The sequence below is a fragment of the Neodiprion pinetum genome, chromosome 5, assembly GCF_021155775.2.
Source record: "Neodiprion pinetum isolate iyNeoPine1 chromosome 5, iyNeoPine1.2, whole genome shotgun sequence".
NCBI classification, from domain to species: Eukaryota; Metazoa; Arthropoda; class Insecta; order Hymenoptera; family Diprionidae; genus Neodiprion; species Neodiprion pinetum.
The window spans coordinates 4,582,040-4,602,974 of NC_060236.1; the positions used below are offsets into that span (position 1 = coordinate 4,582,040).

At 40.3% G+C, this 20,935-nt stretch overlaps 1 protein-coding gene across 1 annotated transcript; it reads right to left on the bottom strand.

Moving 5' to 3' along the window:
* Nucleotides 1–493: 493 nt before the first annotated feature.
* On the bottom strand, nucleotides 494–20,436 carry LOC124219445 (uncharacterized). The gene is made up of 4 exons (XM_046627011.2): nucleotides 20,200–20,436; nucleotides 6,288–6,346; nucleotides 5,963–6,030; nucleotides 494–5,589 (listed from the first exon to the last, which is right to left on the bottom strand). Exons 2-4 carry the CDS (start codon nucleotides 6,310–6,312, stop codon nucleotides 1,885–1,887), a joined length of 3,798 nt encoding a protein of 1,265 aa, XP_046482967.1. The 5' UTR covers nucleotides 6,313–6,346; nucleotides 20,200–20,436; the 3' UTR covers nucleotides 494–1,884.
* Nucleotides 20,437–20,935: the final 499 nt, after the last annotated feature.

Below are 20,935 nucleotides of genomic sequence, written 5' to 3' on the forward strand. Positions count from 1 at the left end.
ATATCGATATATAATACATATTATAGATATATTATATAGCCTGCAATGCTCAAATCGTGTAGAAATTTTAAAAGCCAACGAAAAAGCTCGACGAAAGTACGGTTATTGTTATGAAATTGCTTTCGAATCTCGCATGTACGTTATATTGTTCAAAAACGACACGCTCAAGTATTTTTCTTTCATACGCTTACAGAAAACGAAAAAAAAAAAAAAAATCAAATCAAACCAGAGAATTACGGTATCCGTGCTTTTGATTCGACTTTCCAACGCAGCACTTATTGTTAATTATAATTTTATTGTATATTATACGTTAGATTTATGGGTAGAAATATGCATTGTAATATTTATTGTACTTAGCGATTATAATAAAATATAAATCTTACCGAACTTATGACGTGGGGGAAAACTGGTGGTCAGTGAAAACTGCTGAAAATCGGGAGAATCTAATCGACAAAGATAATTCTAAAGTTATGCTGCACTTATTGGTACGTATTTCATTTTTATTAATTTAATAAATCGTATTTACAAAAAATTACAAAATTTCTCTATAATATTGTATCATCGGCGTTAAGGTATGTGTACTTATACATACGTAAATATTAGACTGGGCCAAAAAAAACGAAGAATTTTTTTTGAATGGTACTGTAAAAACATTGTTCATGACGACAAATAAAAATTATAATCCTTTAAAAGTTATTCGACATTGAAATTACTTTTGAATACAATTTCAATGTCGAATAACTTTTAAAGGAGTGAATTTCATGAAAAATGTTAAGAGACCTTTTTTGTAGAGCATCAAATTTCCCACAAAAATAATTGTTTGATCTATGAAAATATTGATTTTTCTGGTAATTACAAAAATCAAAAATTGAAACAAAAATTTGAAAAAACAAATCAATGTTTAAGGCACGATTACAAGGAAACGGCTCGATCTACGTCAATTTAGTAAGAGAGCTTTTTTGTAGGAAATTTAATTTCCTTCAAAAATATGGATCGATAAAATTTTTCAGATTGACAATTGACGGATTTTGGGTAAAAAAATGCGGTAACTGTTAAAAAATCAATAGCTGTAACGATACACCCCTTAATATTAATATTAAGGGCTCAAACTTTCAGGATAATTTTTATCTGTCGTCATGAACAATGTTTTTACAGTACCATTAAAAAAAAAATTTTTCGTTTGTTTCCGGCCCAGTCTAGTAAATATACATATATAATATATTTAGACATGTATGTAAACGAACGTGACACTTCTTTTCATAAATAAGTAACATTATTAGGTACGTAAAATGGTAATACTTTTAAAAAATACTTCAATGCAGGATTAAATACATCGATATATCATAATGTGTATATATATATATATATACATATATAATTATTATACATAACATAATATATTACGTATAAACGTAATTACAATTGTGTAAACTATTGCGCTCATTCAACCTCAACGAAAAAGTTCATTCGGGTCTTCGGGTCAACTTTTTTCGTCTGATATTAATTTTGAAATTAGCGCGGTGATGATAAACTTTTACAGGTATGCGTAATATTATACTGTGTAGGCAAATAAATATTCTGATTAAGACTAAATCGGATTGTGGTAAAATATTCGCTTGCTTGAAATAATTAATCCAATACAATACGTACGTAAAACTATACATTTACATATAATAATTAATTATATTGCCAATAATGTGCAACGACGCGTACATGTATCAAGAATATCATACTGCTAAGTTTCACATCGAACTCAGTATTACAGAATATCGGACAAGGTACTGCAGTGTTTTAAATTTTTTATTTCAACATTCAATCCGCGATGAATGAATCCACCAACGCTCTGATTTTCAACTTATTGTTAGAGCTCTTAGAAAAATCACTCTATTCATCCTTCTTGTTCAAAACCTGAAAAAAAGCCTCAATCGGAAGCGTCGGCTCGTCGGTAGCGATGGCGAATTGTGGACTGATGACTCTGCTCTCGGTTGCCGGCGATACCGCTTTGAATCTCCCGGGCTCGTGAAGCTCGGACGCCGAGCTCGTCAAGTTGGCAATGCGCTGCGATATGAAAGCGTCCTCGGCGTCGCGGCTGCCTTCGGTGGACGTGGGAACGGTGGAACCCGGTTCGTTTTCGGCATCGGGTCGCTCATCTTCCTCCTGCATCCTCCTTGTCGGCGTTGGATCCGTAACCTCTACCTTCTCTTCCTCCTCCACCTTCTCTTCCTCTTCCTCTTCCTTCACCATAACCTCGTTGATCGCCGCCTCCTGCGGCTGCCTGGTGGTCATGGATGCGTAGAAGCTCGTCTCCTCGGCTGTCATTTCCGTCGTCTCTTCCGGCTGATTCCTGACTCCGAATGTCGGCCTGGCTCGTCGGATCGCCGATGAGTAGATGTTCTCCGGTCTCGTCGTGCTCTGCCGACCGTCTTCGAGCCCAGACTTGCCGAAGCTCAAGCTGCCGCTGATCCTGCTGCGGTAAAGACTCGCGTTGAGCTTTCGCTTCGGCGTGAAACGGTTCGTCCGCTCCGTAACGGTAGTTGGCTCTTCGTCAACACCTTCGGGACTCGTCGTGGGTGTCGTCGAGGTCGTCGGTTTGTAGCCGACCCTGGAGTTGTACTTGTTGTGTCGAACGGTCGACTCTGGATCCGGTCTCTCGGTACTGACTCGGCGTCTCCCGGGCGTAGCTTCGGTCGTCGATAGCTGGGACAGTCTGTTCTTGTAATCGAGCCTGCTCCTGTAGTCCTTGATGCTGAAACGCGGCCTCGTCGAATTTCCGTACTTGAGTGGTCGGATCCTGTGCGACTGTTTCGCCGTCGTGGTCGATTCCGTGGTCGTGGTGGGCGCCTCGGTTGTGGTAGTGGTCGTAGTTGTGGTGGTTGTGGTCGTGGTCGTGGTCGCCGGCTCTTCGACGACGTCTTCGAAAGTGGTGGCAGGCTCGACGTGGTTCTCTTCGGCCGGCTTCTCGAACAGCTTCTCGATCGGAACGATGGTCTCGACGTCGTGTCGCGTCTGGGTGACTCCCTCGGTGGTCGCGAAAGCCTCGGTAGAAAATTCGAACACCTGACCCGCATCCTCGGTGGCCCCCTCTTCCATGTCCTGGGCGCCAATGTCGCGCGAAGGTAAAGAGGAGGTGTCTATTTCCTGCGAGTCCTTCTTCTTGAAGCTCTCAGGATAGTTTTCCCACTCGGTCGTGTCCTTGTAGATGATCCTCGTCGGGCGTACTATTTCCGTCACTACCTCAGCCTCGAACGGCTCCCCGGGATTCACTCTCTGCCTGTGACCAGTGGGTCGTCTTCTGATGAAGTGCCGCTCGGTTACGGCTTCCTCGATGATCGTCGTGGTCTGAGTCGGCCTACCCCTCCTCCGCTTCGAAAACTCAGTTTCAAATGTCTGGTGCCTGGAAGGTTCCGACTCTCGGACGTAACTCGAACCGGTTTCCTGCTGTGGTGAGGTCGGCGTTGTCGTCGTTGTCGTTACGGGGCGTCGTCTCCTCAGGGTTTGTCCAGGCCGTCGAATCCTCGGTCGTAGAGTGACGGCGGTCTGGGTTGTGACCACTTCCGGTTCCGCGATTGACTGAACCGACGACTGCTGCGTTGCTGTTTCAACGACCTCCTGAAGGGACGCCTCGGTAGCCTGAGCGACGTAAGTCGCCGGGGTCATCGGCCTGCGTCTCCTGGTCGATGATCCTCGTTGCGGGAACTTCGGCCTGTAGGGTCTGACTTCCGGCTCGACCTGGGTCTGCGGTTGGTCAGGTTCCACGGTGGTCTCGAAGTTCTCCTTAGAGTGTTGGCTCACCTCTTGGAACGCGACTTGGTCCTGAACCGATACCGGTCGGTTGTATGCTTCTTGCTCGAGGTTGAACTGCTGCTCCTGAATCCGCTTCTGCTCCTCGAGCTGCGCCTGCTTTTCGCGTTCGAACTGCTGTCTGGATCGTTCCCGCTCCTCCAGCTGTTTCCGCAGCTCGGTCTGCTCCTGGATCTCTTGGCGTTCGCGTTCCTCTTGTCGGCGCTGTTCCTCCTCAGCGAGCTTCTTCCTCTCGGCCGCCTTCTCCTGCTCTTCGATCTGCAGCCGGATCTCCTCCTCCCGCTTCCTCGCCGCGGCCTCTTCCTCTTCCTGTTTACGCTGTCGCTGGAGCTCCGCCTCTTGGAACCTCTGCCTATCCTGCTGGACCAGCTGCTGCTGAAGCAGGAACTGCTGCTCGTTGAAATGCTTCAGCGAGATGCTCTCCGGAGTCTCGTAGTCCGGCTGTGAGGACGTCGTCTGCGGTGGCTGGCCCGAAGTTACAGGGTTTTCAAACTGCGTCTGGATGCTCGGTCGGATAAAGATAACCTGATCCGGCTCGGACTGCAACCCGAACACGGCGTTGGGCCTCACGGTTTCGGGCCTGAACTTAGCAGGTGGATTCTTTCTGGGTAACACCTCGTTTATCTCCGTTGTGAACTTGGACTTCTGCTGCGGCCAAGAAGCCGCAGGCCTCGACTGTTCGCCCTGGATGAAGTAAGTGCCGGCCTGAAGTCCGTGGGAGAGTCCCTGAGCCTTGATGAGTGACTCCTGAGGGCTGTTGCTCTGCTCGAACTGCTTGTAATGCTCGTTCCTGAGGCTGGACTGCTGCGAACCGGCGAACTTGTTCGACTCGATCTTCGGCGCGGTTGTCGATGAGAAGAGGTTCGGTGGTACCAGATTGTCGTACGGAAGCGAGGGCCGGAAGTTGTTCCCGAATATCGACGACGGAGTCACGTAGCTGATCTCGTGGCTTTCGTGCACCAGAAAAGATGGGTCCCTTTCGTAGCTGCTCTTGAAGGGTGGAGGGTGGTCAACCTGACTAAAGAAGTTCCCGGTGCCACTGTTCAGGATCTGGCCGCTGTGCGGCTGCTTGTGGAACCGGTTGAAGCCAGTCTCCGAGTTCTTGTTCTCCACGCCGAATCCATGCGGATTTTCGAGACCAGGAGGCTGGAGGTACGACTTGGTGTTAGAGGCCTTCTGGGCCTCGAACTGTCGCTGGGGGTGGACGTTCTGCTGCACACCGAATCCCGAGCTCAAACCGCTGACGAGGAACGGTCGGCTCTTCGGGAACCCTGGCGAATGGGTCGTCGATGTTGCAGCGAATCCCGAACCCTTGGAGAAGAACGGCGAGCTGTTCGCGTCCTGGTGAATCTGCGAGACGAACGTCGGCTGACGCAGGAAGGCCTCGTTGTCCCGGAGGATGGCCTTTCGGTGCGGGTCCTGCACTTCGAAACGGTACGCGTCCCTCGGCGGCGGTACCAGGAACGAATAGTGCGTCGTTCCCGAGGTAGAATGGCCACTGTGCTCCTTCGGCTTCGTCCTCGCCTTCGTTGCCGCGTGGCCGAAGACGCTGAAGCTTCCAAGGATACTGGGGGGGATGTAGTCCTGCACGTTCAGGCCGTTCGCTTGCTGCTTGTGCTTGTCCAACGAAGACGACGAGGACTGTGAGTGATCCTGAAGCTTACCCAGCACCGGACGATGCGCCGAGTTTCTTTCGAGTCCACTCGACGGTGACACGTTTGTTCCGATGTTATCGTATCCCGTTAGTGGACGCCATCCGTTTGCGATCATCGAAGATCGCGTCGGGGACTGAAATTTCAACAACGATCAATTCTGGCCGCGCACCTTAATTCACGACTTTACGCTGCACCGTAAGGAAAATTGGGTCTGGACTTATATACGGACTTTAATTTGGTCCACATCCAACACCATCGGTCTATCACTCTGTGTTAATGCATGAGCGAATTAATGCTTAAAAAGTGCCACCAGTGAATGAGCAGCCCTGCTAAACTCACTGTGTTACTATACTGCGGATGTACTTTTTTGGAGTTTGTTCATTTACTGTTGAATTTCCAAATGGACTACAAAAATTGTTACATCCAGTAGCCCACATCAGCCAGTGATTGCCGATTTCAACACCACAATTTTCTTACGGTGTAACATGGATTACATCGATACTCACAAGCTGGACATCGGTTCGATCGATCGGTACTGTGATCGCTTGGATTGCGCTCCATGTCGTCAATGCACCTAAAATCCAATAAAATATTAATGACATTGGTTGTTTACTTTGGATACTCGAATCGTCGTTGAATGTATTCGAAGGTTCAGGACTGAATGGAACGTCAATTTACTTACAAGTTTCAAATCTTACTTGTTATCGACTTTGCACTCAATCGAGAACTTCACCATTTGCTTAAAAACTTCATGAAAGATCACGAATAGACCGAAGCTACTTGCAAATATGCTCGACGGTTGGGAATCACTGGATCATATATTAAACTCACCAAAGAAAACTCGTGCGAGAAACATCCTGAAGTGTCACGGCAACATTTACGGGTCAGTCCTGAAAAACAGTGTCAAAAAAAAAAAAAAAGAAACGAGGTGTGAGTGAAAATTTCTACAGAACACGGTACGCGTATACATATACTCATAATCCAAATGTTATCAGACCAACTCGTATTCATTGCACATAATAATTAATTAAAAAACTAATTCAGCCATGCGACTGCAAGTTTCAGTTATTTGAATTCCGGTCGATATACGTATGTCTATACGATTATTTGGACCGTCCGTAAATAATAATAATAACAACAACAACAATAATAATAATAATAATAATAATATTATACGCAGCCAGAGGATTAATAATTTGACCAGTGAGCCGAGAGAGCGTGAAACCGATATCTGTTGGACAGCATCAGCAAATTGATTACCACGCTATTGTCCATGGCTTGAAAAATGGTAGAGAATAGAATAGAAAAAAAAAAATATAAATAAATAATGAAGCAGCATTCAGCGGAATCTCTCTATCTCAATTAAATGCATCGATATGCCGGCTAAATATTTTTGTCAGATATTAATCATCTATCGACAATCATCGCCGTGTAAGAGATTTATTTTATCTTCGGATCTGATCAGCGAGTCTCAATTTATTCGGACAAAGAGGTTTATTAACAATGCGGGTTAAACTGGTTTAACAAGCTTAGGATCTCGATCCGGTTTAGCTGTTTTTTTATACCGCTTTAGGTATTTTGGAGATGTTTAATCTTGGCGCAGCCGCGGTTCGACTCATCGCTGTGGAGAATCTAGAACTCTTGTTGGCCTTGATCCCGATCCTTTTCACTTAAAATTTATCAGCCTTTGTGCACTTCCGCTTATTATATTCTGCGGCGAAGCGCTTTTACCCGTGTAGGTATATTATTGCAATATACTTGAGAGAATTTTAAATCCTGTTACGTTTCTCGTTCTTCGCTTTTACGTCATTTTTGCAAAAATAGATTCAATATTATTTATTCGGTAAATTTGCTAAGCAAATTTTTATATTACCAATATCCGAATCGGCGACGGCGACTTCATTTTACTGTAATAAAGACATGACGAATATACGGAGTAATTATAAAAATGCTCGGTTCTCTCTTTGAGATCGCATTACACAAGCTTTCAAGTAAAATGCTAAATATCCTTTGAATACTTCTGTACAGTTACAACGCGTTATTAAAAGTAGCACAGTTTTCACCGTGTAAAGTTTTCTTCGCAGATGGAAATCAATTTCGCAAACTTGCAAACGCGTTGCGTGATCGTCAGAATTATAAATTTAACGTCTGTTATTCGAGGATCATTCAATTTGTCTCTTTAACGAGATTTTCGCGCATTCGCGATGAACGGAAATTTTTATCCACAACTCTCGTCGTTCTCTTCAAACGACACTGATCGAAATAAATTTCTGCAACACGCATGTTCGTCCTTAATTCTTAATTAAACAAGACCTCGTGCTTATAAACACGTGGTAATTTGCATCCTTCACAGTCTGTCGGAGGCGTGGCAACTCTGGCTACACGACGCTTGGAAAATCATTGCGATCATAAACCACGTCGATTCACCTTGGCTGCGTTGATTGTTAAATTGAAAATTTGCGGCGAAAATTCGGAGGAACTCGAGGCCGAAGTTGTGTGAAAGAAATTAATAACAACGAGAAATGGAACGTTTGAAAATTCACATTCCAAGCGTAGAAAATATAATGCGATTTTCTAGTACCGGTGATCGCGGTTCATCGAATATTTAAAAGCATCAAAATTGCCATTCATCGCGGTTTCGATCATCGGTTGTTTGTGTTACTGCTGTGATTACCGTGCCCAAGATCTGACTTCAATTATTCGACACAGTGACCTATAAAGGCGACCATACTTTTTTTTATCGCAGAAAGTAAGCGTAATTGTGGCCAAACTGTATCACACAATTTATGTTATACACCGAGAAAAATTTCATTTGTTGTAGTAACTAGAAAAATTCAGTAAAACAGGTATCGTTGAAAAAAACTGTTTGAATATTGTTAGAATTACGAAAAACGAGGTACGCGTAACCATTTTGCGCTATCGTCGATCCTTTTTTGGTTATTGCAACGCTGAATCAGTTTGTTCGCTTTACTCTACTTTTTTAGTTAAACAAGGCTTTAACGTCAATTCATTGTTGCCCGTAATTCGAACGAAGATAGTATACTGCTGATTTTAAAATATATCTGCGTGTATAGTTTGTAAAATAAGAAAGAAAGAAAGAAAGAAGAATTACGCACGCTTGTATTTCAAGAAATTCACCTGCTGCGGTGTATAAAATACCTTATAGAAGAGAAGAATACAAGTACGGTCAAGCTCTGATTGCCCCCGACAGACTTCGCCTTTCGCTTTCCTAATCCAGCACGCGACGCGATTCGGTCAATGCTAATTGGCAATTAATTTTTTATCGACCGCTACGACGTATCCAGGCGAATAAACGGACTATGGCCATCGGCTATCGATTAACCGAAACCGAATGATGTTTATATTCGTGTGAAATTTTTAGTACAATTATCAGTAACCTGTGTCTCCGTTTTTCTCTATCTTACATTTGACACGGATGATCGATGCTTCGCGGTTTTTTACCCCTGAATTTTAAATCCTGAACCTAATTCAAATGCAATCCCGATCAAAACTTGAGGCATCCGCCTTTCAGAGTTGAGAAATTCTGTTTCACCAAATCGGCTGCATGCTAATACTGTATAATACAATATAATGATTTAAATTACCGTGTGCAAGGTGGAACGATTTGATAAACCGAAGAATTCTCTCTCGCAACAATATATTATACATACCCAATTGAACGGTATAAAATATTGCAATTTTAACTCTGAACATTTTCCGAATTGGTGTAATTTACCTTTTTTTTCTTCTTACTTTTCCATATTTCAATTCACTTGTTCACTTGTAATGTTCTTCCTTATAAATTTGTACGCGAAACTGCTTAAATTTTAAAGAGAAGTTGACAGATCGTCTAATTTGACTTTCCCGGTGACATAAAAAAAAAAAAAAAAAAAATAAACGTTCAACTCCACTGCACAGTTTATACAATATCGCACACACTGCAGCAGCGAAGTTACAACTTGGGAGTGAAATATTTTTCACCGAGTGAAACGTGAAAACGCGTGCGTAAAAATTTCGTCATATATGCTGCGTGGAATTTAAGCGAGTCCCTTAATTTGTGGAGTGACGCGTGTATAATACGAGGAATAGAATGAAATTTACGTAACGAGAATTGCGCAATCTCTTCGTGTCTGCTGCTCGCAGGACTTTCTTCGCTCTCACGCACATCTATGATAGAGAATATTATCTCCGTGTACTCGGTTTACATTGCCCACGGTATATAATTTGTTTTATGAATCTGCCGGTATAATTGAGACGAGGGTTGTTCTCCTTCTGCCATTGTAATCGGTGCATTACGTACAAACATTGCCCGGGCATAAAGAAACGGATTTTCTTGAAACCGCACATGCCGTATTTGTCAGGAACGCGTTGCAGGTACCTTCGGATAAAAAAGTCTTCTTCCGATCGGGGCGGGGTTGAAATTCCAAATTCGAAAAGCTTCGAAGGCGCTTAATTCCAAGTTATTTGATGGCGGAACTTGATGTAAGGAAATGAAACTTTGGAGAAACAACAAAGTTTCGAATGGTAGGAAAGTTCCGAAATCCAAGATTCCGAAAATTCAAGATATGATAGAGAAAAGTTCCGAAATGTAAAGTTTTGATAGAGCAAAATTCCGAAAAATCAAGTTTCGATAGAGTAAAATTCCTAATATTAAAGTAGTTTTCAGCGAAGTTTACCCAACGAGTGGGTGAAAAAAAATCAGAAAAAGCGAAAATCGGAATAACCAGAATTCCGAACGTAAAAATATGAAAAATCCAGTACAAAGAAAGATCAAAGTGGTGAAATTTCACCAAGCCAGAAATCCACAGTACTGAAAATCTTCGATAATTCGGAATTTCGAGGTTTCCGCTCTTAAGTTTTCTCATTTTCGGACTTTCAGAATTTTCCCCTGCCGAAACTTTGAGCTCTCGGATTTCGGACCATTCGAAACTTTGCCGTTCCGAAAGAATTCGGAATGTGGCGTTTTCGGAAATTCATACGTTTTAAAAATTTTACAGTCAATCAGTTACAACGCCGATAGAATTTCTGTAATCCTGAGGTTTCCGTGCAAGATATCGACGAATATGAGGATAAGGGGACAAAAAATGACAAGTAGAACTTGTCGAAAAAAAAAAAACGACAACTTTCGCGATGCTGTATAAATATATCAAGTAGGTACACGTGGGCACATTGTAAAAGGCCCTAAGCTGAAAAAGCCCGGCTCGTGCTTACTCATCACGGATTTGAAATCGAATCGACATCAATTTCGTACGTCGTTCTATATATTGTCAATTGAAATGCGCGGTATGGACGATCGAGTGCTGCAGATAGAATTAGTGATTTAGAAATCGGGGCCATACTTACTATCTCGTGCAATTAACAACCGCGGTGCGATTCAAGGCTTGAATATATCAAAAATTCCACAAAGTCGAGCGTATACACATGCGTGTACGTTGAATGAAAATTGTCGGTGATAAAAACGAAGTGCCATCGCATTATATGCACTCATCGATAGTCGATAATTACCTTCGAAAGGTCGAATTTCGCATTTAAAGGTAAATTCATTCTCAAATCGCGTTTGCTTCTCTCTGTATTTATCTTAATTTACGCCTCGTTATTTTATTACTTTTATTTTTTTCGTCTTCTTAGGACATATAAATACGAACTTTGTATACTTATATCTCTAATTGATAGTTACGAAGTATCTCGATTATTATTGCAATCCTTGAGATATCGGATTTCGTGCCGAACGAAAAAAAAAAAAAAAGAAAAAAGTAACAACGCGAGCGTATAAAATTTAGAAACGATGATTTTGAATTGCACGCCTTTTATCCACGCTGCCGATGTCGTGTTATTAATAATTCACGCATTTACCGAACATAATTAAAAGCGTATTTGGCAATAACCGCTCGTTGGATTCACTATCAGAGATGTTCTTGAGGTTGTTTTTTTTTTGTTTTCTTCTCTTAATTGCATCGAGAACTCTAGTCGGATACGGTGAATTAAACATTACAACACTTGTTCTACTCTTCGATGGTGGTTCGTCCTTAAATCCATCGTAAACTTTTAAAGGAATTTGAAATTAATATTTCTTGACACATTTATAAAATACTTTCAATTTTTCGTGATGAAAATCGTAGATCAAAATGCTAAATGCACGCGTGCGATAATTTGCAGCAATTTAACAAGTGAGGAATTTCCTAATTGGACACAAGTGTCCAATATATATATACATGTGTGTGTGTATGTCGCTACGTATATACAAGTATAAATGTTTACTTTTTATGCGGAGCGTGCAGAAGCCGCGGTGCTTCGTAGCATATAAAATCGTTAATAAAGGGAAAGTAAAGGAATTAGTTTTAGGTATAACTAGGCTGTGATGAGGGTGGGGATGGTTAATTGTTCGCAACGCGTCTTGCCCGCTGAGTTTTATATTAAATACTCCACCGCACTCGCTTGTGTCCATTATTAATATGAATTTTACTTATTCGCTTATTTATTTATTCGGTCATTCGCTTTTTCATCACGCCCGTCTGTTACACGCCCGTAAAATATGCCCTACAAACCGCCTCTGGCGTAATACTGGAGGCCTCGATTTTACTCATCATCAGAGTTGAGAGCGAGCGGCATTTTTTAATAAAAAAAATAAATAATCACGCGTGCCTACAGTTTGCTGATTATAATTATACCTAATATTATTTCACCGTAAAAGTGCAATGAACATAAAAATTTTAGTACAGAAGAATTGCGTTACGGTTGAGGTAAATGGGGCGTTCCAATGTTTGACCCTCACAGATTCTGATGTTGTTAAGATTTTTTTTCCAATTCTCCCAACACTGAAAAAGTACACTGAATTTTTTCAGATTTTTTATTCAGCTGCTCAATTATTTATAAATAATTAAAGTGATTTTTAAAAGGACCCTTTTTTTTAAGTAGTCAAAAAAATTTCAGACTTTCAATTCTCACTTTCGATTTTTTGGTCAGATGAATCGTTGTTTGAACTATCTGAAAATTCTCGAACAATTCTCAAATCTTCTATTTTTCACTTAGAACATTTCTAGACCGGTTCCATTGCGGAGCGACTTTAATCTACTTTTTTTTCTAACCGTCCAATTTTTTTTTATGAAGTTGACAATGAAACCGTTCTAAAAATGTTCCAAGTGAAAAATAAAAGTGTTGAGAATTTTTTTTTTTTGTGAACTTTCAAACCGTTTAATCAATGTTTCAGCTGATCAACGGAATTGAAAGTGCTACGAAAAATAGAATAAAATTCATCCATCACGGGCCAGATTTTGAAATATTTGTAAAAGAAAATACAGTTTTTGTGAATTCAAAAAATGGTCCTTTTCAAAACGAGTCTGAATATTTGTAATGCAAATAAATATGAATGGATTTTGAACATTGCAAAAAACACTGTATCGCTGTACGAAAAGTAATATCTGGGACTAATTTTCTCGCCTTGAACACCTTCGATTTTACCGAATCCTACGAGTTTCTGAAACGAGAAAGATGGCCATGAATCGGAACTTCAAAGAGGCATGAAAGTGCAGATTTTCGTTAGTTTGCCCGCACGCAGATTCTCCAAGGCGAATTTCCTGCCCGAGACTATCTCCGATCTTTGTGCGGGACATCGAACTTTAGAATTACGTATCTGCATCTTTGTTACCGCGTTCTGCATACAATTATTTCACTCGAGTTACACGCGTAATGCGGCTTGAGCAACATCTCGCTGGTTTCGCGTGCATGCCGGGTATTTTCGCGTTACGTCAGAAGAGTTACCCGTGTCACAATGTCTGACTAATCTTTCGGTCTATCCGCTTGTCGATGCTTATTTGGGCTAATTAGCGAAACCCCGAGCAATTAAATACACACGGAGGCACGCCGCGGTTGATTAAAATCTGAGATTCGTATCCCTGGGAATTAGGAGGAACGTAGAATTAAATGAAAAACAAACACCTCAAACCTCGCTTTAGTACGCTGAGAGAAATTTTTAGTTTCGGTTACCGCTCAGTCCTTAAATATTTTCATTTCTTAACCATAATCGAAAAATATAGTTCTAGGTAGAAAATGAAAATTAAGTTTAGTATCCGTCACTATTCTTTCTCATTACGATCACTGTTGCTAGATTTTCTTGCAACCATTGCGAAAATTTAATGCTCGTGCAACGATAAATTGACGTTAAAGTCTCGTTTAACTAAAACAGCAGAGTAAACCTCGGAAACTAATTTTGCGTTGCAATTAGCAAAAAAGTATCGACGATAGCGCAAAATATTTACATGTACCTCGTTTTTCGTAATTCCAACAATATTCAAACGTTTTTTTTAACGATAGGTACTTGTTTTACCGAATTTTTCTAGTTACTGTAACAAATGAAACTTTTCTCAGCGTACGGCGTTGTTTAACTCCGGAATCGAAATTTCATTTCGCAAAAATAAAAAAACACGTCCAAAGAATCAGCAATCAGCATATTTCCACGATAAATAAAATGAGAATCTCAGTTGGATAGAATTTACTTTTTACAAGAATGAAAAAAGTCAACGACCTTAGCCGATTATTTATGATTATACATAATACAAACATTGCGAGGGGGAAATAATTTTGGTACATAATTTACGCGAGGCGTACGTGCTGTGAAATTGGCAATATAAATCAGCGTCTTTTGCATTGTAATTAACCACACGTGGCTGCGTTAATTAATTAAATTTCGGGCGAAACGAATGCGTTTGTTTTTTTTTTTTTCTCTTTTCTTTTTTCTCCATATTTTGTACATCCTGCATATTGCACGAGTTAATAATTTTCCAATCGAATTGCGAACGACGTTCCCAAGGCTTCGTGTTATAATTCACCTGACGTAGGTACACCCATAACTCCGGAATAAATTTGTTCCGCACCCATTCCTCGATACTGTATAGAATAAATGTGGCTTCGGGCAGGCTGACTCGCCGAGTTGTTTGAGAAAATCGAAAATTTTTCATTCGCGCGCGTCAACGTCGGGTAGGAAGATTATGAGAAATCCATTCGGTTCGTTGAATGAATGAACGTTATTTTTCCTTCCCTAAAAGTCTTTTCATGTCCGATTTCACGTCCCGGTGTAAATTCACGGTGGAAATATTCCCGTCGTAATTACATGCCGGGTAAAAAAGAAGTTGAATAATTTTAGAACGATAGAAAATAAAAAAAATAAAGGAATTTACTTTGGTTTGAAGCGAGGTTTGCTAAACATAGTCGCCAAATTTCGCAGAAATTTGTTTACACATTTTGTTCGGTAATATTCTTTCGAAATTAGTAAATCTTATATTTCGATTGAAATTTGCCATGGCAAATATAAAAACGGCATCGATAATAATTCGCTTCTCTTCTGCTGGTTTACTTTTCCAATCACTGCGAGTATTAAAAATTGAGTTCAACAACCGTCGGTTGTAACGAGATACGTGCGTCTCTACACGCAACAATTCGTATATTCGTGCGAACGGATTTTAACGTGCAAGAAAAATGCCCTTCGGACAGAAAACAATATGAAAATACTTCAAATTATCAACTGTCAGAATTTTTCATCAAACATATCGGTAATTCGTACTGTATGTAGAAAGGTGAAAAGTAAAACCGAGGGAAATTTTAGCATTCGACGGTTGGGAAAGTAAATCGTGCGAGGTACGTAAAATTTCATTTAAAATTTCGCCAATTAAAATCCCCGGGCCATAATGAAAAATAAAACATTTATCGAAATATAAAGTAAAATAAACACGGCGGTAAATTTTTTTTTTTTTCTTTCTGGTATTTTCTTTTTTTATTTATTTACTTTTTTCTTTCCCTCTCTCTCTCTCTCTCTCTCTCTCTCTCTCTGCACGAATCGCATCGGATTCGAAACGCGGTATTGCCTCGTATTAAAACCCGGCAGCGATTCATCTCGCACGGTTCAAAGGCTGAAATTATACTCGCGGATCTACCGCAAGGGGCGTAAACTGGAAAATTGCGGGAGTGGAAAAGGTGGCAGCAGCGTTGGTCCGGATTTTGCCGCAATCTGCAACCATATTGTAAAACCCGTCGCGAAATATCCCTGCTGCGGTATAAAACTTTATAGCCGGCGTATAATTTTTAGGGTTTGCAGTCGGGTCGCCTTAACCTTGGCTCCTTGGCCCGCGAAACGTTGTATTAAATTGCGAAAAGTTTCCGCTTCACTTCCAGAATATTGCAATAGAAAATTTCTAATCTCGCGCCATCTTCTTCAACTACGACTGCGAGCTTAGCTTTTTCTTTTATCGCTCAAACGAAAGAAGAGTGAGAGAAAATTTCGTACATTGTTTTTTTTTTTATTTTTTTTTTTTTTTGTCAATAATTTTTGCAAGACGGTGTAAGAGTTTAGATAAAAAAAATCCGGTTAAAGTGACGATAGAATCGAATGGAAATAGTTTTTGGTAAATGGGTAAAAAAAGAAACGATTTCATATCGATTTCACGTACCTACGTGATTTGTTAAATAAACGTGGCACAATTTAGGTACGAATATTCGGTACAAAATTTCTCGATTCACAAAGATTTCGCTTGTAAACCTGTTGAAACTGACTTTTTACGACACGCATTATATGCATGTAAGAAAGAAATACAACTGCAATTGCAGCATTGACCCCGTAACGATCGATTTCTTTCGGTGAAAAAATCACCACGCGATTTGCTCTTTTCCCTTTCACCTCTGAAATTCGTATTTTATTGATCTCTCGATCGCTAATTATACACTGTAATTAAGTATCTTTCATATCGATCGAATATCATTTTATCGCAGCGAAACGATTAGATTAGAAGGTATCTATGAAAGTTGTAAGACAAAAAAAAAAAAAAAAACAACGTACCCGCGTACGAAGTACATTAAAATACTCTCGCTTTTAGTACTCTGAAAAATTTTAAAACTCTACTCAAAAAATCAGCTTCACGGATAACGTATGCCATCCGAGATACCGGTTTTCGAAATTTTCCGACTCAAAGGTTCAAGTTTCGTTGGCTGATAGACGCTCGATGGATTCTGCAATCTGAAAACCGTTCTTTCGGCTTTGCAGCGGTAACGAAGCCTCGATAGAGTTCCTCTATAACTGTTTCTGAATTACCCGCGCGCCAAGTAAACTAAGAAGGAAGTACCGTAATCGAATGCCCGGTGAAATCAATTAATTTCTCAAGCTTTAGCGCAGCGGAATATGGAAAATAGGTAGGCGGTTGGTACGTATGAATATAATTAGGTTTACTCGCCACTGGACCGCTGACACAAGTTTCTTCTGGCGCAAGTGCAGCTTCTATGATAATTAATGCCGAGTAAATAACCCGCGGAAAAATATCCGGGCAGGAGAAGAATATTTTCACCAATTTTTTAATAATTAACGAACTAGATCTTAGATAGATTGAAAGAAAAGAAAAAAACAACCTTGTTTGAATAAGCAAACTTACAGTTCAAGAGGAAAAAGTTTATAGTCACTTGAAGATGGGGAAAAGGGAGAGAAAAAAAAAATGGATATTCCGATCGAGTGAGCGTAATTATTTCGAGTGAAGTGGGTTGTTTTTTTTTTTTTTTTTTTTTTTTTTCGAGAATACAAGAAGAATTCAACGCCGGATACCCGGTCCGTGGATTTAGGCGATTTGAATTAAGATTCTCGCAGTTTCGAGACCTCGAACAATGGAATCAGTTTCAAAACCGGGCTAGATTTATCGATGGTCTTGCCATGCTCGTTCGGTGAGTATAAAAGCAGAAGTTGGCGGATTGTGAAACCTCCTCGTACAGCTGACAATTGGAATTCGGTATATTCGTCGAAAGTTGACGTCGAATGTGTTTGAGGATTTTAAAAATGACGAAAGAATGGGAAAAGAAAGGAAAGGAAAGGAGAAGAAGAGAAAAGAAAATTGAAGGCTCTCTTTCCTCATGAAAGTTCGGCTTCGGGCCGGGGAAACTCGACTTTGGATGCCCCATTTTGCATCCTCCACCGTTACAACTCTAGCCAACAATGAACGTCAGCTCGTTTAACTGCATAAATGATCATTAATATTCTCAACACGCGAGTGAAACTGCACCACGTGGATATCTCGCTCACCTTATAATATATGCATATTACACACTAGGTTCCATCGAAAGATCAGTTTTCAGACAACAATTGCACAGGGGAATTGAACACGGAGAGAAATTTTTAATGTAATGGCAATAAAAAAAAAAAAAAAACTGTTTTTTGTTTTCTTCGCTGCATAGTTATTCATCGTTTAGAATTTTGATTTTATAATTGCAGTTGGAGCTTTTTTTAATTCTCCTCTTCAGATATTCCTTTATTTGTCGTGAAAGATTTCGCAGGTTTGTCTCTTCGGATTAGAATTTCGCATTTCTAAAAATGTGTAAAATCGATGTTTTCGCGATGTTGCTTCTTGCAGAATTTTAAAATGATAAAATTTCATTCCTCTCGACAATTTTCCTCCGTCAAAGCGGAGTTTCAATCGCTTAGAGTCTCGCTGCGAGCTTCTAGAAAATCCGGTGAAGTGCGCATTTATGTATCTACCGCCGCTGCGGGAGCAGGTTGAATATATCTGCTCGAGTCGCGCGAGTGAGAGAGTTAATTAGTGCGGTAAATTGGAGCTGAGAACAGGTAACAGGTAACAAGTAAGAGGTAACAGGTTATACGGCTGACAGCCCTCCTTTTGATCACAGAGACTCGATACGATAAGCGAACGGAATCGAACGGCGCGACAAGTTTTCGATCGGTATTTGCGCTTTCCGATTTTTCATAACTCCGATCGGCAACGTTTCGTATAAAATAAAATATAATAAATAACAACGTAAAAGTATGAATTTTTTTTTATTCCAGAAAAAAAGTAAAATGATTCAACGGATGGAGGAAATCGGTTTTGGACGATCGTTCAGAAAAGTGCTTGTGTTTTACTTTCGATAAGCGAAAGGCGGAAGACCGTGTTCGAAATTATTTCCTTCTTGTTTACAAGATTTTTCTGCAAATCTGAATTCGATGTATCGTTGAAAATTTTTTCCCCCCCTCCTTTTCGAACCGAAAGAAAAATCGTGCATTGAAACGAGAAAATTTGGATCAGATTTTTGCATCGATCGATTATAATTCGTGCGCTGATTACTATTCGGTATTTATATTATTCGAGAACAGGAAGTGCACCGCTTCAAGCATGCTCGTAGTTACATCGGACTTTCTAAGCTCTTCTGTCGTAAGGTGAGAAGTTAATTTGAAAGTTTTACTTATTACGGGCCATAAATATGGGACCGATGGCCGTTTTCGCGAGCCGATTATTCCGTCTCGTACGTTACACATTTATCGCGTCTGTATACGGAGTACGTGTATCCCAGTTTATTTTTCACACTCACACACAGACGGTTCGCACCTTGCCGCGTTATCTGTGCGTGTAAAACATGTAGAATGAATCATGCCACTGTCGCCGTTCTGCGTTTATCTGCATTCGCCAGCGTAAGAACGTGCGTAAAAATTATCACAACCGGCGTTACTGCACGTGTTTAAAAGGAAAGAGTTTCAATTTACGTACCGGAAGTATACTTTTCTCATTTCTATGCTCATCTAGGTTGACCGTCGTCTGCAGCCTTCGCACGTATATACAATATATACCTACAGAAGTGTCACAGTTTTCACGTTTTCTTACCAATTTCTTTTCTCTTCGTTTCTTTTCTTTTCTTTTATTTTTTTTTTTGTCAATTTTTTCTTCACGGCAACGACAAATTTGTCATTTCGCATCGTTTGCCGCGAATGCTTATCGAAGAATTGAAAAGGAGAATTAAAAAGGTCTTCAAGTGTCTACAATCAAACATTAAAAAGATAAAAGATGGTGCAAAAATTGTCTTCTCTTCGCTGAGTAGTTATTTATAACTTTGAATTTATTTATTTTTTTTGTTATTTCTTTTAATTTACCTCTTCAATTATAATGATAATAATAATAATAATTATAACAATAACAGAGGAGAATTAAAACAGTCTGCAAGTGTCTACAACCAAACATGAAAAAGGTAAAAGACGGTGAAAAACTATCTTTTCTTAGCTGAATAGTTATTTATAGCTTTGAGTTTTGTTTATTTAATTTTTTTTTTATTCCCCTCTTCAATTGTAGTAATAATAATAATAATGGATAAGAAGTAGAGTCTCCATCCGCGCTGATTAAACTTAACCGTGCAGCGATTCTGTGTCAGTAATAACAAATTGCAGCGATTCGTTTGAAATGAGATCGTTTCTCTTTTTCATCAAGCTTTGTTTTTTACACTTCATCGCAATTCGATACTGGGCGAAATAACGTCGAAGAAAACGACAGTGAGATGAAATTGACCAAAAATATTACATGCAGTAGACTCAAGTCGCGTCGAATTCCACGTTTCGTTTAATTTACTGTTTTATTATTGTCTTAATTTTTTTTATCCGCCGCGGTCGCCGAGAAGTTGTTGCTACTTATTACCCAATCAAACGTTATTCGTTTAATTCATTTAATACCGATCTTGATCTACCCAAACGATTTCTCTGCAATGTCAAGGACGTGCGGTTTCTCCGTTATACAATTCGCGCGTAAAAATAGGAACGATTCGAATGTGAATGTCTGTTTTACAATCTCATTGAAGCTCGGGAAAAATTCACCAGTCAGTTGCTGAGTATAATAGCTTGTTCGTAATTTCCAATAACACGGAGAAAGCAATCGTTCTCATCGAATGATAACATAATTCCGAAAACGTATCGTTGTCGGAAGAATGTGAATTCTGTGAAACTGGTAATTAGTTTACTCACTTTTTCACCGGAAAACAATTTCTTGCGGCACTGTAATACGAAAAATAAAAACAATCCGCACTCAATAATAATATCTGTCACCCAACAGCCGCTCTTGTATAAAACTTTTTCTATTTTTTTTTCGCCACCGGAAACGCGACGATGATTTGAAAAATTCAACCGCGGGCACTTTGGCGAATAATCTTTTTTTCTTATACGTATCGAATTTTGTGTTTGGTTTATAGTCGAGCTGCGGGCAGCCGTTCGTTCAGAACTGTGTCCGGTTGTCCGAGGTTTCTTAACGGCCTTCCTTTACTTCGGAACTCTTTACTCCCGCCTCTCTGCCCCCCCCCCCCCCCATATCAACCTAGAGAATCCAGAAGAAAGTAGGCACGCCACTCTGCTAACCATGCCTCGACTTGTCTTGCCGACAATCCGGCAAGGAAAGAATTTCCACGCGTTTATACTTTTTCACTTTGTATACGATCCCATGTCGGATTCAAATCTTCACTCTTAATCCCGCGCCCCGATCGTTTGCCTCGTGGTCTACTTACATCGGGATGCAAAAGAACCCGGTTTACGAAATTCTGCGTAGATAATGGTCGTTGAAAGAGATTTTTTATTGGCTATTGTAATTTTCTTTTCCCGCGTTTGATTTAACTTTTTGTTCTTACCTAGTTTTGTTCGTATAACTTTATTCGTACTTTGTTGTATCGCACATCGCGAGAGAAATTTTTAGTTCCGGTTACCGCTCAGT

What these genes read in the sequence shown, in the direction of transcription:
- LOC124219445 (XM_046627011.2), bottom strand. Translation starts at nt 6,312, where the DNA reads ATGTTTCTCGCACGAGTTTTCTTTG. An exon ending in TCTCGCACGAGTTTTCTTTG is followed by an intron (nt 6,031 to 6,287) that starts GTGAGTTTAATA and finishes ATTGGATTTTAG; the next exon opens with GTGCATTGACGACATGGAGC. An exon ending in ATCGAACCGATGTCCAGCTT is followed by an intron (nt 5,590 to 5,962) that starts GTGAGTATCGAT and finishes TTGAAATTTCAG; the next exon opens with TCCCCGACGCGATCTTCGAT.